Below are 12,251 nucleotides of genomic sequence, written 5' to 3'. Positions count from 1 at the left end.
CTGTCTGTCTGCCTTTCTGTCTGTCTGTCTTTCTCTGTCTCCTTCCTGCTATGCTTAATTAGTACATCCCAATCTCTAGCTCTCCCCCTGTCTCTCTTCATCTCTCTTGCTTTTCTCTTTCTCTCTCCATCATCCCAGTATTCCCAGTAATTTGCCATCTCTGCCTCTCAATTTCTCTCTCTCTCCCAGCCCTTGACAAACACACAGGGGTGGCTGACTGCCAGCTCTCTGTGCCCCTGTGGCCAAGTTTACACCTGCCACTGCTGCCCACTTCTCATCCGTCAAACACTGAAGTGGGGGAGCCTTGAGGAGGGGGTGTGAATACGACTCTGTGTGTGTGTGTGTGTGTGTGTGTGTGTGTGTGTGTGTGTGTGTGTGTATGCATGTTTGTGTATGCGTGTGAATGTGTGCCCCACATATACTTTGTTTTCTGACAACACCTTTTAATTGGGAGCCCTCCGATGTCTCCCTAGTGCTTCAGTGGGCACCGTCTTCTGGAGCGTTGGCACAGACTGGCAGACGCAGTCTTTGAGAGGAAGAGAGCTGCGCAAATCCATCTGCCAACACAACTAGTCTGCCACTTCACACACACACACAGACACACACACACACACACACACACACACACACTACACCCATCTCCACTGATGGGGAGGATGAAGCTGGCAGTGAGGGCTAGGACTGTCTTTATCCTCTATGACTATGAACTACACTCCCTGCCATAGTGCATTTCAGATTTTCAGATATTTTGGTTATATTTTAGACCTGGTCTTTGATCTATATCTTGTTTTGGTCTTAATTGTATCTTATCTTCTAATCATGACATGTCTCTATATGGCAATCATTCTTACATGGAAACTACTTTACAGTTGACTATGAAAAGATCTAGGCCTACAACCGAAAACCTTTTACAGGTTGATTCACTGTGTGTAGAGATCTTGGGCATCGCAGTGCATAACAGCCATACTAGACAGGCAAAGTTAGACTTTAAAAGCTGGTAGCATCCCTGTCGCATGGGATGAATTTGGAGAACTTTAAAACACTAAAGAAGCAATTCACAGCAGAAGCAATTCACTGCCAGAGTCTGAGGGAAAAGTAAAGCTCCATGCAAACTGTGTGTGTGTGTATGTGTGTGTGTATGTGTGTGTGCGTGCGTGCGTGTGTGTGGCAAGGCACGCTGTGCGGTGCAGGGTGCTGGTAATGTGTTCTGTCGTCACATTCAGCCTTCTTTCACCTTCTCTTATCGTTCCCCGCGGCCTGTGTGCTGTGTGGTGTGTGTGTGAGTGTGTGAGTGTGTGTGTGTGTGTTCTGAGAGTGTGTGAGTGTGTGAGTGTGTGTGTGCGCTGAGTGTGTGTGTGCTGAGTGTGTGTGTGCTGAGTGTGTGTGTGTGTGGCTAAAATGAGTTTCCCTACTCTGGTGCAGTGCCGGTTAGAGTCCAAAAGGAGGCACGACAGGGGTTTCTTTCAGAATCAGCCAAAAGTGGCAGCACACACGTACGTACACACATACACACACACAAACACACACAGACACACTCTCTCTCTCTCACTCTCTCACACACACACACAAAGAAACAAAAAGATGCTCAAATGGTCTTTATAAGAAAATGCTCATACAAGAACATACACAACACACTTAAACAAAACCTTTGGATTCTTATACACAGAGGATCAATATACATAAGCAGACATGTCTACACACACACACAGGCACACACACACACACCAATTCCATCCCTTTTTCTCTCACACAGACCATAATGAAATATTCAAAACAGGAGGATGGCTTTGGTCTCCATGGAAACAATGAGGAAATTAGCGCAATCAATGGGGCTGGCCGCATAAGCAGTGCATACCCACAGATATCATAGCAGTTGCCGTCAAAACACACGCCGCATTAAGACGGGGAGGTGACGGTCCAGCTGCTAGAGCTCTCAACGGCAACATCTTCTCATTAAAACGCCACCCTCACTTATCAAAAGCAATTATCAGCAACAGCATGCCGGAGATTCAGCGCCTCAGACAGGGTGGAAGGATATGCCAAAATACAGCTCACTTCCAGCAATATTACCTGCAGCCCTAAGAAGCTCTTATCTAGACCAGGTACTGTGTAGACTGCATTGCACTAATTCACAATGACCCCAACTCTGAATGCTTCCTTATAAAACACCATTAGTACTTATTTAGAGAAATAAAAACCTTGGAGTGCAAACACACTATTTCCTGATTAGAGTGCTCGCCATCTGGAAAGTTACTTCAGGGCTCAGTGGACACCAGAATATTCCCATGTCTTAATAACAGCGGCTGACCAAGACACATTTAGACACATTTCAACACACACACACAGAGTGTAACCCACACAGTAACACACATGTACAGAACAAGACCCACTAATAATCCACACAAACTCTCTCTCTCTCTCTCAAACACACACACACACACACACACACACCCCCACCCCTAAGGCCGCCCCCTCTCCACAGCCCTAGTCCATTACGGCTGAGCGGTCTAATTCCTCAAATTTCCCCCCGGGCTCCTTGCACGCTTGCCCATTGAACACAAACAACAGCACTAACAACAGCCGGGCAGGAAGAGCAGGCTTCAGGAGGACACTGCTTAACAGCGCCACGGTCCAGAGAGAGGCCACTACTCCACGTCTGCAGGCTGCAGCACCTGATACAACAACATGGCCGACCATGGGAGGAAAGGGCTTATGTGTCTCTGCACTCTCACTTTGTATTTCAAAGACGCTTTGATCCACGAGTGACTCATTTTAATATTCATTTGTGCGCAAGACAAACGCTACCCACATCAATAAAATGAATAAACAAATTATTAAATTAATACATAAATACACACATCAATAAATAAACAAATAATTCATTCTGAGGGCCTTTTTTCCTTTTGTGAGTTCCTAGAAAGTGTCATAACTTCCTGAAGAGGAATAAATCACTGGGTAGCAGGAGAGAGACTGCCTGCAGCGTGTGCCACAGTGAGCAGCGGTCAGAGAGGCCGGCGTTGGCGGACAGCAGTGGGAAACAGCCTGAGTGTTAGGAACTCTCTACTCTACTGATAACGCATTTTAGCAAACCCTTGAGGGTGTATGTAGGTGTAGGTGTGTGTGTGTGTGTGTGTGTGTGTGTGTTTGTCCAGAGCAGGTGATGATGAAAAATGTCCCTTTACCATTCCCTTTAATCTCAGGTGTTTATTTTTCAAACTCTCTTCCAGCTCGCCTCCAAACTTTGCCACTCGGGTGTGCTGTTTTCATAACTCCAATCTCAGGGATTTGTTGTCGAATGGCAAACTTTTTTTCCATGCTTGTGTCAAGGGCAAGCTGTGGCAGCCCACACAACCAAACACAACACACACACACACACACACACACACAGACTCTGGGGCCACAGTGGTGAGGCTGAGAGGAAGAGAGCTTACCTGTGATCATGCTGTTCAGCTCGACCTCCTCCTCCTCCTCCTTGATTCTCAGATATTTGGTGGACTGGGCAAGCCTGGGCAGGAGAGCACAAGACAACAGACAGCAGGCTGAGTGAGATGGACACATGGAGGGAGTGAGGGGGAGACACTGCGTTATCGTGCACAAATACAAAGCTGAACATCATTTTTTCCAGTTTTCCTTCTGTTTTTTCTTTCCCTCTCTCCTTTTCTTTTTCTTTTTTGCTGGTGCTGTCAGAGTGAGTGGGCATTTGGTATTTTTTGCATGACTGCGGCAAAGCATGGCAATGCACCAAGTTGTCTTACACGTGGTGAAGTGAGACAAATACTTTATAGCAGGACAGATACTGCACTGAGAGAAAGTTAACAATGATTACAACTGTGTGTGTGTGTGTGTGTGTGTGTGTGTTTGTGTACTCTCCTGACTGGCGCTCAACGCACATAGTGAGGGTGTATGTGTGTGTCTGTGTCTCCGTGTTTTCTGTCAAAGGCTCAGCCGTGCGTCACTCCCCATTGGCCCAGTGGCAGTTCGCTTGTGACAGATGTGACCTGATATGCGTGTCCACAACACTTGACGATCCCTGCACTGAAACATCAATCAACTCATCTATACAAAACCATGTCAGAGTGGGAGTGACTTCAACATTTACATGGCATACAAAATACATATCAAAGGATGCTGTTGAGCTTTTCCCGGTGTCAGTCCTTTAAATGTGTATACGTGGGAGTAACTTTGATGTCTACAGGGCATAGACACTGCATATCAAAACCCTCAGCCAACCATTTCCGATTTCTGCTCCCCCTCATTATTTCAAGCAAAGCCAGAGTCACAGACATGTTTTTTTCTTCTGATGGCGAAAGTTGATTCAGATTGGAGCAGATTCAGAAGACAGTGCAGCTGTAATAAAAATAGACACGTCTGGGTTGTACAAGTCACAGACGCTGCAACAGGGGAATGTTTGTTCTTCCAAATGGACTTCAGTAATCGATAAAAGGATTCACTATACTGGTCTGAGCAGCAAAACTGAAACCTTTTTTCTGAGGTTTGTGGCTTCTGAGACTGTTTCTGACCACATTTCAGCTCCGACATCAGATCTTTGCGCCATTTTTTATGTCCCTGCCTGTCATAAAGTGGCTGCCCTCAGCTCAGAATAGCTGAAGAAAAGAAAAAGGGTTCTAATCACATGACATATTGTGTTGTGAACTGGTTACCCCCCCACCTCCAACTGATTTCCTGTGCATTCAATCATCTGACCCTGATTATCCCTTTGATTAAGTTTATTCAATGGGAGGGGGCAACTGCTTCACAACACATGGTCAGTCACTGTTGAATAACTCATAATAGCTTAATAACAACAACAAAAAGGCTATTTCTTCTCAGGTTGTCCTTATCTCATATTTGGCTTTTGCAGAGGCTCTGACAGTCAATGAAAGTCTATGGTAATGAAAGTTGAAATCAACCAGGGGGCAAATTTCCAGGAAGCTGTATTTAGACTGGAGCTTTTGGCTTTTACAGAGCTCATCCATGCAGGCTGAAAGGCTGCCAATCAAATCAAACAAAAGACAGCTTTCTTCGGAAATAGCAGAAGAAAAAGCAGCCACAGAAAAGGGAGAGTTGACTCAGAGAGTGAACAATAGCCTGTCTTTAGAGCCCTCCTCCTTCAGCACGCTTTGCACTTGGCTACAGTATTTGGTGGAAGAGATAAGAAAAAACAGTCTCGAGATACAACTATGCACCATTTCTCTAAACACCCCCCCCTAAAAAAAATCACCTGGTTCCAGTTTGGTTTGTTTAATTTGGACCATGTTAAGAGAAAACACACACAAAAAACAGCTAAACCTAACTCTTTTGAAGTGCACACAATGGTCAGATGTTTTGCAAAATCTTTCAGGGTCAGATCCTGGACAAAGAAGGCCTGAGGAAAATAAAACAACCATCTCCCAAATCAAACAGTTGCTTGTGTTGGAGAAAACCTGAGGATCTCCCGCGCTCTCCCCCGGGGCAGTACAAAGAGGACAAGTCGGCATCTTTCTGGCACTCCTCCACTCTCCTCCGTAAGACAAGACGAGTGTTTTATGATCTCCGACCCCTTCACTTTGAGAAACGCACAGCAGTCTTTGTTCTAACACACTCTGCCCTGCATGCCGCTCTTAAACTCCACAACACAACAAAGCTGGACTCACCCCTGGTTTTGGAACAGAGCTCAGACTTGAGTATCGGACTACTACATATGCTTATTCTGAGCAAACGTACACTGCATTTAATTCTCGGACTTGACCAAACTTGTGTCTGCTTCTTGCGGGGTGCAATCCCAGGGAGGCTCTCCATAGAAGGGGATTGGGCTAGATGTGTTCTTTCTGAGCAACAACAACACGGACTACCAGAGTGGGACTCCGAGGAGAGGAGAGGAGAGCGGAACGCCTTCACTTTCCCAACGCGAGGTCACACGCATCGATGGCAAATCTCCCCAGACACCAGAAGACCTTCGGTGGGTGGCCAAATCCCTATCCCCGACGGAATCCTTTTGTTTATGGATCGTAATCGCAAGAAAAATAGCTCGGAAGCATTCTCTTTTTTTTAGTAACTGAAAGTCAGGCAAACAATCTTTAATGATTAATGAGGCGCACACAAGAGAATGAGAGAGTGGGCGAACGATAGTTGTTCCGTTTTGGCAAAATGAATTTCGGGATTAGTGTAATTAAAAACGGGAAGTGTTGGCCCGCTGGATAAATTCAAGGGGAAAAATAGCGGAGTATGAACATTTAATCTTTAATTCATGGTAACATTGCTCTGTGCTATGCCTCTGTTCTCTTGGAGGGATGTCATGACAGAAATGCAGTATAAATGAGACCAATCAAAGCTCCATTTGAGGCTATGCGTCGATTAAAACTGTCATTTGGAGCAAGGCCAATGACTGGGATGATGTAAACTCATTTTTTTGTTAAATACTTAATGTAATGCGAAGACGTTCTGATATGAACATACTGAATAAATCATTTCAATCGGGGAAATTCCGTCCCTCTCTTTATCAATGTTTCACACAAACGCAAGCATGTAAACGAAAACACTCCTCATACACACACACACACAGACACAGACACCTGTGCACGCAATCACACACACACACACACAACCCATTTTCAGGATGGATTATGCGTTCTCCTCATTTCTGTGTAAATACTGTGAAGCACTTTCAATGTCTTTTCTCTTTTTACATAACTGCGCTCTTACATAATCTTCATGGCGTTCGGTCGACTGGCCCTTTTTACAAAAGCAGCTTATCCATCTCCTACTTCTCCACCCACTCTCTGTTACCGCTGCCCACCTAATATACAAACCCATTCAATATTAATCCTTTTCCGTGTTGAGTCGCCGCATCTTTCAAAAGGCATTACCGTGCATTCTTTATCTGCTCCTCTCAAATCACCGACAGGCGCTTATGAAACGACAGTGGGGGGGAAACTTTGCAGTTATATTTACTTATAAAACAATCAATTGTGGGTTTTCGCCCATATGGAATACGTGTATTGACAGTGTGGGGGGTTAATGTGATAATAATACTGCTTATTGCTGTCCACATTGATCCACGAGGCTCAAGGCTGCATATGTGGGTGTCTGTGCTGTCAAGCAGCCCAACCCCTCTTGGGACATGTGACACAAATCTAATGAAGGCCTTGGCCTGGAGCATCTATGTTCTTCAGAAAGATAAGGAATATGTTATCAGAAATGTTTTAAGATGGAGAAGATTGGAGATCACCAAGGAGTCTGACAGCAATATCTGAACACACCGTTTCTGCCGTTGGGCCGAATCGTTCGGAGCAGCCGCTTTGAGGAACCACTGTGCTGGTATTTTGATTTTGTACATTTCAGACAATTCCAAGTGACGCCAGTCAAAACAATAGGCAGAGACACCACGGGACAGCGCATATTTATGACATATGCGGGATGCTTGGCTGAGTCAGGACGCTCTGATTGCACAGTAGTTTTCCTTGGCTAGTGACACCGTCCCAGTTTAGCTCCAACAGATGGAAAACGTGGTTGGAACTGCACTCATGAATCCACTTTGGAGTGGTTTGGTGCTTTATCCAGTGGCTTAAAAGAGACACTGAGTACTGGTAGGGTGTATGTGTGTGTGTGTGTGTGTGTGTGTGTGTGTGGATTTACTGAGGCACTGCAGTGAAGGTGGTCATCAGAACCTCCCAAGAGAAGCATTTGATTGGACAATGCAATAAAGAAGGTAGATAGAGGCGGGAAAGTGTCTCAAAAACAAAGTTTTTTTTTTGCAAAGTAATACCATCTGACAAGAAAGTAATGAAGTTAATTTCAACCTTTTTCCCGAAAGAGCCTTTTGTATGGAACATGCATTGTTGGATGACTACCAGGAACAGCATTTGTTTTGACAGACTGTGCCACTGCACAACAAAGATTTTAATTGGCTCTTTGAAAAAGGTCAGCTCTCTTTTTTACAAGCCACAAATTCCAACTGAAAGGTCTCCCCATTGAACACTTGAAAGCAAATTATCTATGGCATCATGACTAGCTTATAGAGCCTTGTACAGAGCTAAACTACATCAAGTCAATGCCGAAGAACAAAAAGTTCCTTTTGTTACAAACAGCTGCAGTTTGGAACCCTAAGTTACATGTTTATTGGCCTATTGCCATAGAACCTTTAAATGTTGTACACAGAAGAATATTTCTTAGGCTTTTCTATGGATATCTGGCCAAATTTTCCATATTTGAAGCATCCTGCATCAATCATCAAAGCATCTTAGCTGTGAATATCCAGGCTTTGCCTTTGCACTTAATCTATGAGGCCATCACAACACATACAGTACCAATGCTGAATCAATCATGTCACACTGTATGCTGTGAAGCTACATTGAAATACACTATTTTGCAGTGCATGTGTGGTAATAGCAGAGAAGCATCAGCAGAAGCAGAAGGGTGGGGGTTAATGGAGCAGGGCTGAGGGGTCGTCTCTTACCTGCTGGGTACCCGGCCTCTCTTGCCCAGGGGTGAGAGCAGCTTGTGTCCCTGAGCCGAAGAGTCGTCTCTCTGCTCGCTCTTCACCAGAGCCTGGGCGGCCGAGCGGGGGCTGGACGAGTAGCGGCCCCTCAGACGACTGGCCCCCTCATAACCTGACAGCATGGCTCTGGGCGTAGAAGGAGGAGAGAGAGAGAGAGAGAGAGAGAGAGAGACAGAGAAATAAAGACATGAGGAGAGAGAAGAGAAAGACAGAGAGAGAAAATGTGTAAAGAAAAGATAGTTGGGAAAACACCGAGCACGAGAGAAAAAGAGCAGGAAATAGAGCAAGAGACAAAGAGGGAGAAAAAAGAGACAGAGAGGAAGGAGAAAGAGAGACAGAGAGAGAGAGAGAGAGAGAGAGAGAGAGAGAGAGAGAGAGAGAGAGAGAGGAGGGAGAAAGGAAAAGAAGTAAACAATGTGAGTGAGAGGTCACATGAGGAATTTGGACAATCAGGGAAGAAAAAAACCCCCACAACAACAGGCCTAGAGAGAAGCCTAAGAAAACACAGGCTTCTCTTCTCATCTCTACAAGTTAGGCTAGTTTCGAGCAACAGGGAAATAAGAGGAAAAAACCTGACATGTTTGTTCAACCAGCACTTCAGGCAAGGCTGCAATCCATATAAAACATAAACTACCCTGACTTACCCCAGCAGAGAAATGCATCTATACCAACGCCGGAGGAGGCCAATGCATTTCTATACTGTTTATATAGAAATGATGTGCTCTTGAATAATGCACGCTGCCTACACTTGCCCTCTAGACACTCCCTGTACATGAATACATCTATTTCCTTTCATGTGGCATTGCAGCGTACTGTGGCATAGCATACCCCCTGAGGATGATGTGGCTCTAGTGCAGTGCTACCTGTCAGGTGGGATTCTGTCACATCTGCATGTTTTTTATTTTCATTTATCACTCACTTCCATCATTCTAGCCATCGATCACCTCTTCATTTCACACTAGAAGCTGGTATCTTGTATTATTAATCACAATCACGTGTGATAGAATTCATAAGGGTAATACGTGTTTGCGTTAAAATAAAATACCCAAGGCTGTTACATGAAATTAATTTTTCTATTAAAGACGCCAAACCACCATGGAATCGGAAGTGGGTGGACGACTGGACAGGCTTCCCAAGCGTCCCAGCCATCGGCCAGCGGGCCAGGCAAACACAGCAAGCGGCTGTCACAGGGCAAGCAAATGCAATTTCAGTGCAATCCTCCCGACAGAAGGCCAAGCGTTTACACGTTGCCGAGTCAACGCCTCGGCTCACTGCTGTTTCCCCCCAGCTCCAGCGGAACAGATGTGAGCTATGGGAGGAGAGGGGGGGCTGAGAGAGCACAAGACAGACAGAACGCATGAACGCAAGAATAAAAAAGAAAGAAAGAAAAACAGAGCAGAGAGTGGAGTAAGCAAGAAAGCAAACAGGGAAAAAAAGACAGATAGACAGAAACACTGAGAAGTGGAGATAAATTGAAAAATGTGGAAAAAGAAAGTAAGATAAACGAAACGAAAAACAAAGATAAAAGAACCCCCAGCTCTGGTCTCTCGAAAGCGGAGTGAACACAGTTGCTAAGCCCTCATTTGCTAAGGTGCGCAATATGTGAATCATCCGTGAGCAAACCTGTGGTGTTCGTGACGGGACACATAATAGCTTAATAAAAGTGTGAGAGTGGCATGGATTAGGGTGTGTGTGTGTGTGTGTGTGTGTGTGTGTGTGTGGGGGGGGGGGGTCATGGCTCATGTGTTCTGGTAAATGTGGATCGACGAGAAATCTATACGTCAGTGTTTTAGTGGCTGCTTTCATGGCTGGCATTAATCATAGCTCAGTGTACACAAGTCATTTCATATCTACTCTGCTGTGGGCCAAATCAAATCCGCCGTGTGAGACACAAATCCAACAGCAGAAAAGTATATATACAAACGCTGGACTTGAAGTGATTTCACAAACTTCAAAGTTGAGTTGAGTTGGGATTGACCTCTGTGAATACTGCCTACACAGCATCTTTCAGGAGGCATTTAAGAAAAGCAAAAAACTTCGCTGGTTTCCTGGTGGGACTTAAGACTTACATTTCACCCGCAAATTAAATCTTCAAAAGACTAATCAAAATGAATTAGTCACTCTTTGAACTACAGCAGAATGTTGTTCATCATTTTAACACATCAAAAACTGAAATACTCTGAAAAGCTCTTTAATAGCATTTACTGTACTTTAGATGCTAAACATAATAATAACATAACAGTCATGCGAATAACTGCTATACTGCTATATAGCATATTGTACAGAGGCCAATCAACTCACTGTTGATTGGCCAGAATGGTGTCCAAGCCACATTGTTTATTTCCTGTTTTTCCACAGGATTAAGACTGTGTACACGTTTTTGAGTGTGTGTGCATGCATGCACACACGCACTCACACACACACACACACACACAGACACAAGAGACAGCTAGAGGACCGCTAGAGGACCACAAAGAGAAATTAGCTGAATTTGTTTGAACTTTAAAGCATTATGGATTTAAATCACTGACTGTACCTTTCATGGCATACTCAGTGTGCTAACAACTGCTTCTATTTCTCTAAGCATTAAGTGAAATGCTTGATGCCCAGTGGATGTCTGTCTGTTGAGGATAGGTGTGTGTGTGTGTGTGTGTGTGTGTGTGTGTGTGTGTGTGTGTGTTGGCACTGGGGGGACGGTGGGAGCTCACATACCTGGTTTCCATGTGACCTTCATCCTCTTCCTTGCCGTCGTCCTCCTCCTCGGGGAACAGCCGCTTGGTCTTCTGCACGAAGTGCACCGGGACGAAGGTGATCTGCTTCTCACCACCCAGCCGGTCGGGCAGCACCACCTCCTTTTTCACGTTGATGTCGGAGTAGGGACAGCCGAAGGCACTGCGGAGAGACAGAGAGACAGAGAGAATAGAGAGAGAGAGAGAGAGAGAGAGAGAGAGAGAGAGAGAATGACGTTTAAGTTTACTTTACTCTCTGTAAAAAGAGAGAGCGAGAAAGGTAGAGACGAGGTGGACACTAGACAGAAGGGCAGTATATAGAGGGGCAGTAGTAGGGGCAGTATATAGAGGAGGGGCAGTAGTAGGGGCAGTATATAGAGGGGCAGTAGTAGGGGCAGTATATAGAGGGGCAGTAGTAAGGGCAGTATATAGAGGGGCAGTATATAGAGGGGCAGTAGTAGGGACAGTAAATATAGGGGCAGTATATAGAGGGGCAGTAAATAGAGGGGCAGTATATAGAGGGGCAGTAGTAGGGGCAGTATATAGAGGGGCAGTATATAGAGGGGCAGTAGTAGGGGCAGTAGTAGGGGCAGTATATAGAGGTGCAGTAGTAGGGGCAGTATATAGAGGGGCAGTAGTAGGGGCAGTATATAGAAGGGCAGTAGTAGGGGCAGTATATAGAGGGGCAGTAGTAGGGGGGCAGTATATATAGAGGGGCAGTAGTAGGGGCAGTATATAGAGGGGCAGTAGTTGGGGCAGTAGTAGGGGCAGTATATAGAGGTTGAGACTGGAGAGGGAGGGGAAGAGGAGGTAAAACAGTGAAATCCATCAAAAGAGGAAGATGTGCAGAAATAGATGGAGTGTGTAGGACAGAGAAAAGGAACATATCAAACACTACGGAAATGGAGGTAGGGTGAGGGTGCAGGAACAGATATGAAGATAAAGAGACCTAGAGAGAGACACAGAGAAGGGAGGGAGGGAGGGAGGGAGGGAAAGAGAGATGGAGTGGGAAGGGAGAGGGAGATAAAGGAGAAGAGAGAAAATGA

The 12,251-nt window shown here is 45.3% G+C and overlaps 1 protein-coding gene across 1 annotated transcript in view; it reads right to left on the bottom strand.

Moving 5' to 3' along the window:
- The window catches only part of LOC125309329 (lethal(3)malignant brain tumor-like protein 4), an 84,925-nt gene that overhangs the window by 31,597 nt on the left and 41,077 nt on the right, over nt 1-12,251 (bottom strand). The window contains exons 15-17 of the mRNA XM_048266154.1: nt 11,189-11,368; nt 8,435-8,602; nt 3,432-3,505 (exon numbers count right to left, since the gene is read on the bottom strand). Of these exons, the coding sequence (XP_048122111.1) occupies nt 3,432-3,505; nt 8,435-8,602; nt 11,189-11,368 (422 nt within the window). The remainder of the gene's footprint in view (nt 1-3,431; nt 3,506-8,434; nt 8,603-11,188; nt 11,369-12,251) is intronic.

The sequence above is a fragment of the Alosa alosa genome, chromosome 16 (assembly GCF_017589495.1).
Source record: "Alosa alosa isolate M-15738 ecotype Scorff River chromosome 16, AALO_Geno_1.1, whole genome shotgun sequence".
NCBI classification, from domain to species: domain Eukaryota; kingdom Metazoa; phylum Chordata; class Actinopteri; order Clupeiformes; family Clupeidae; genus Alosa; species Alosa alosa.
Note: the sequence above shows the minus strand (reverse complement) of the source record. Positions and strands in the feature narration are given on the sequence as shown.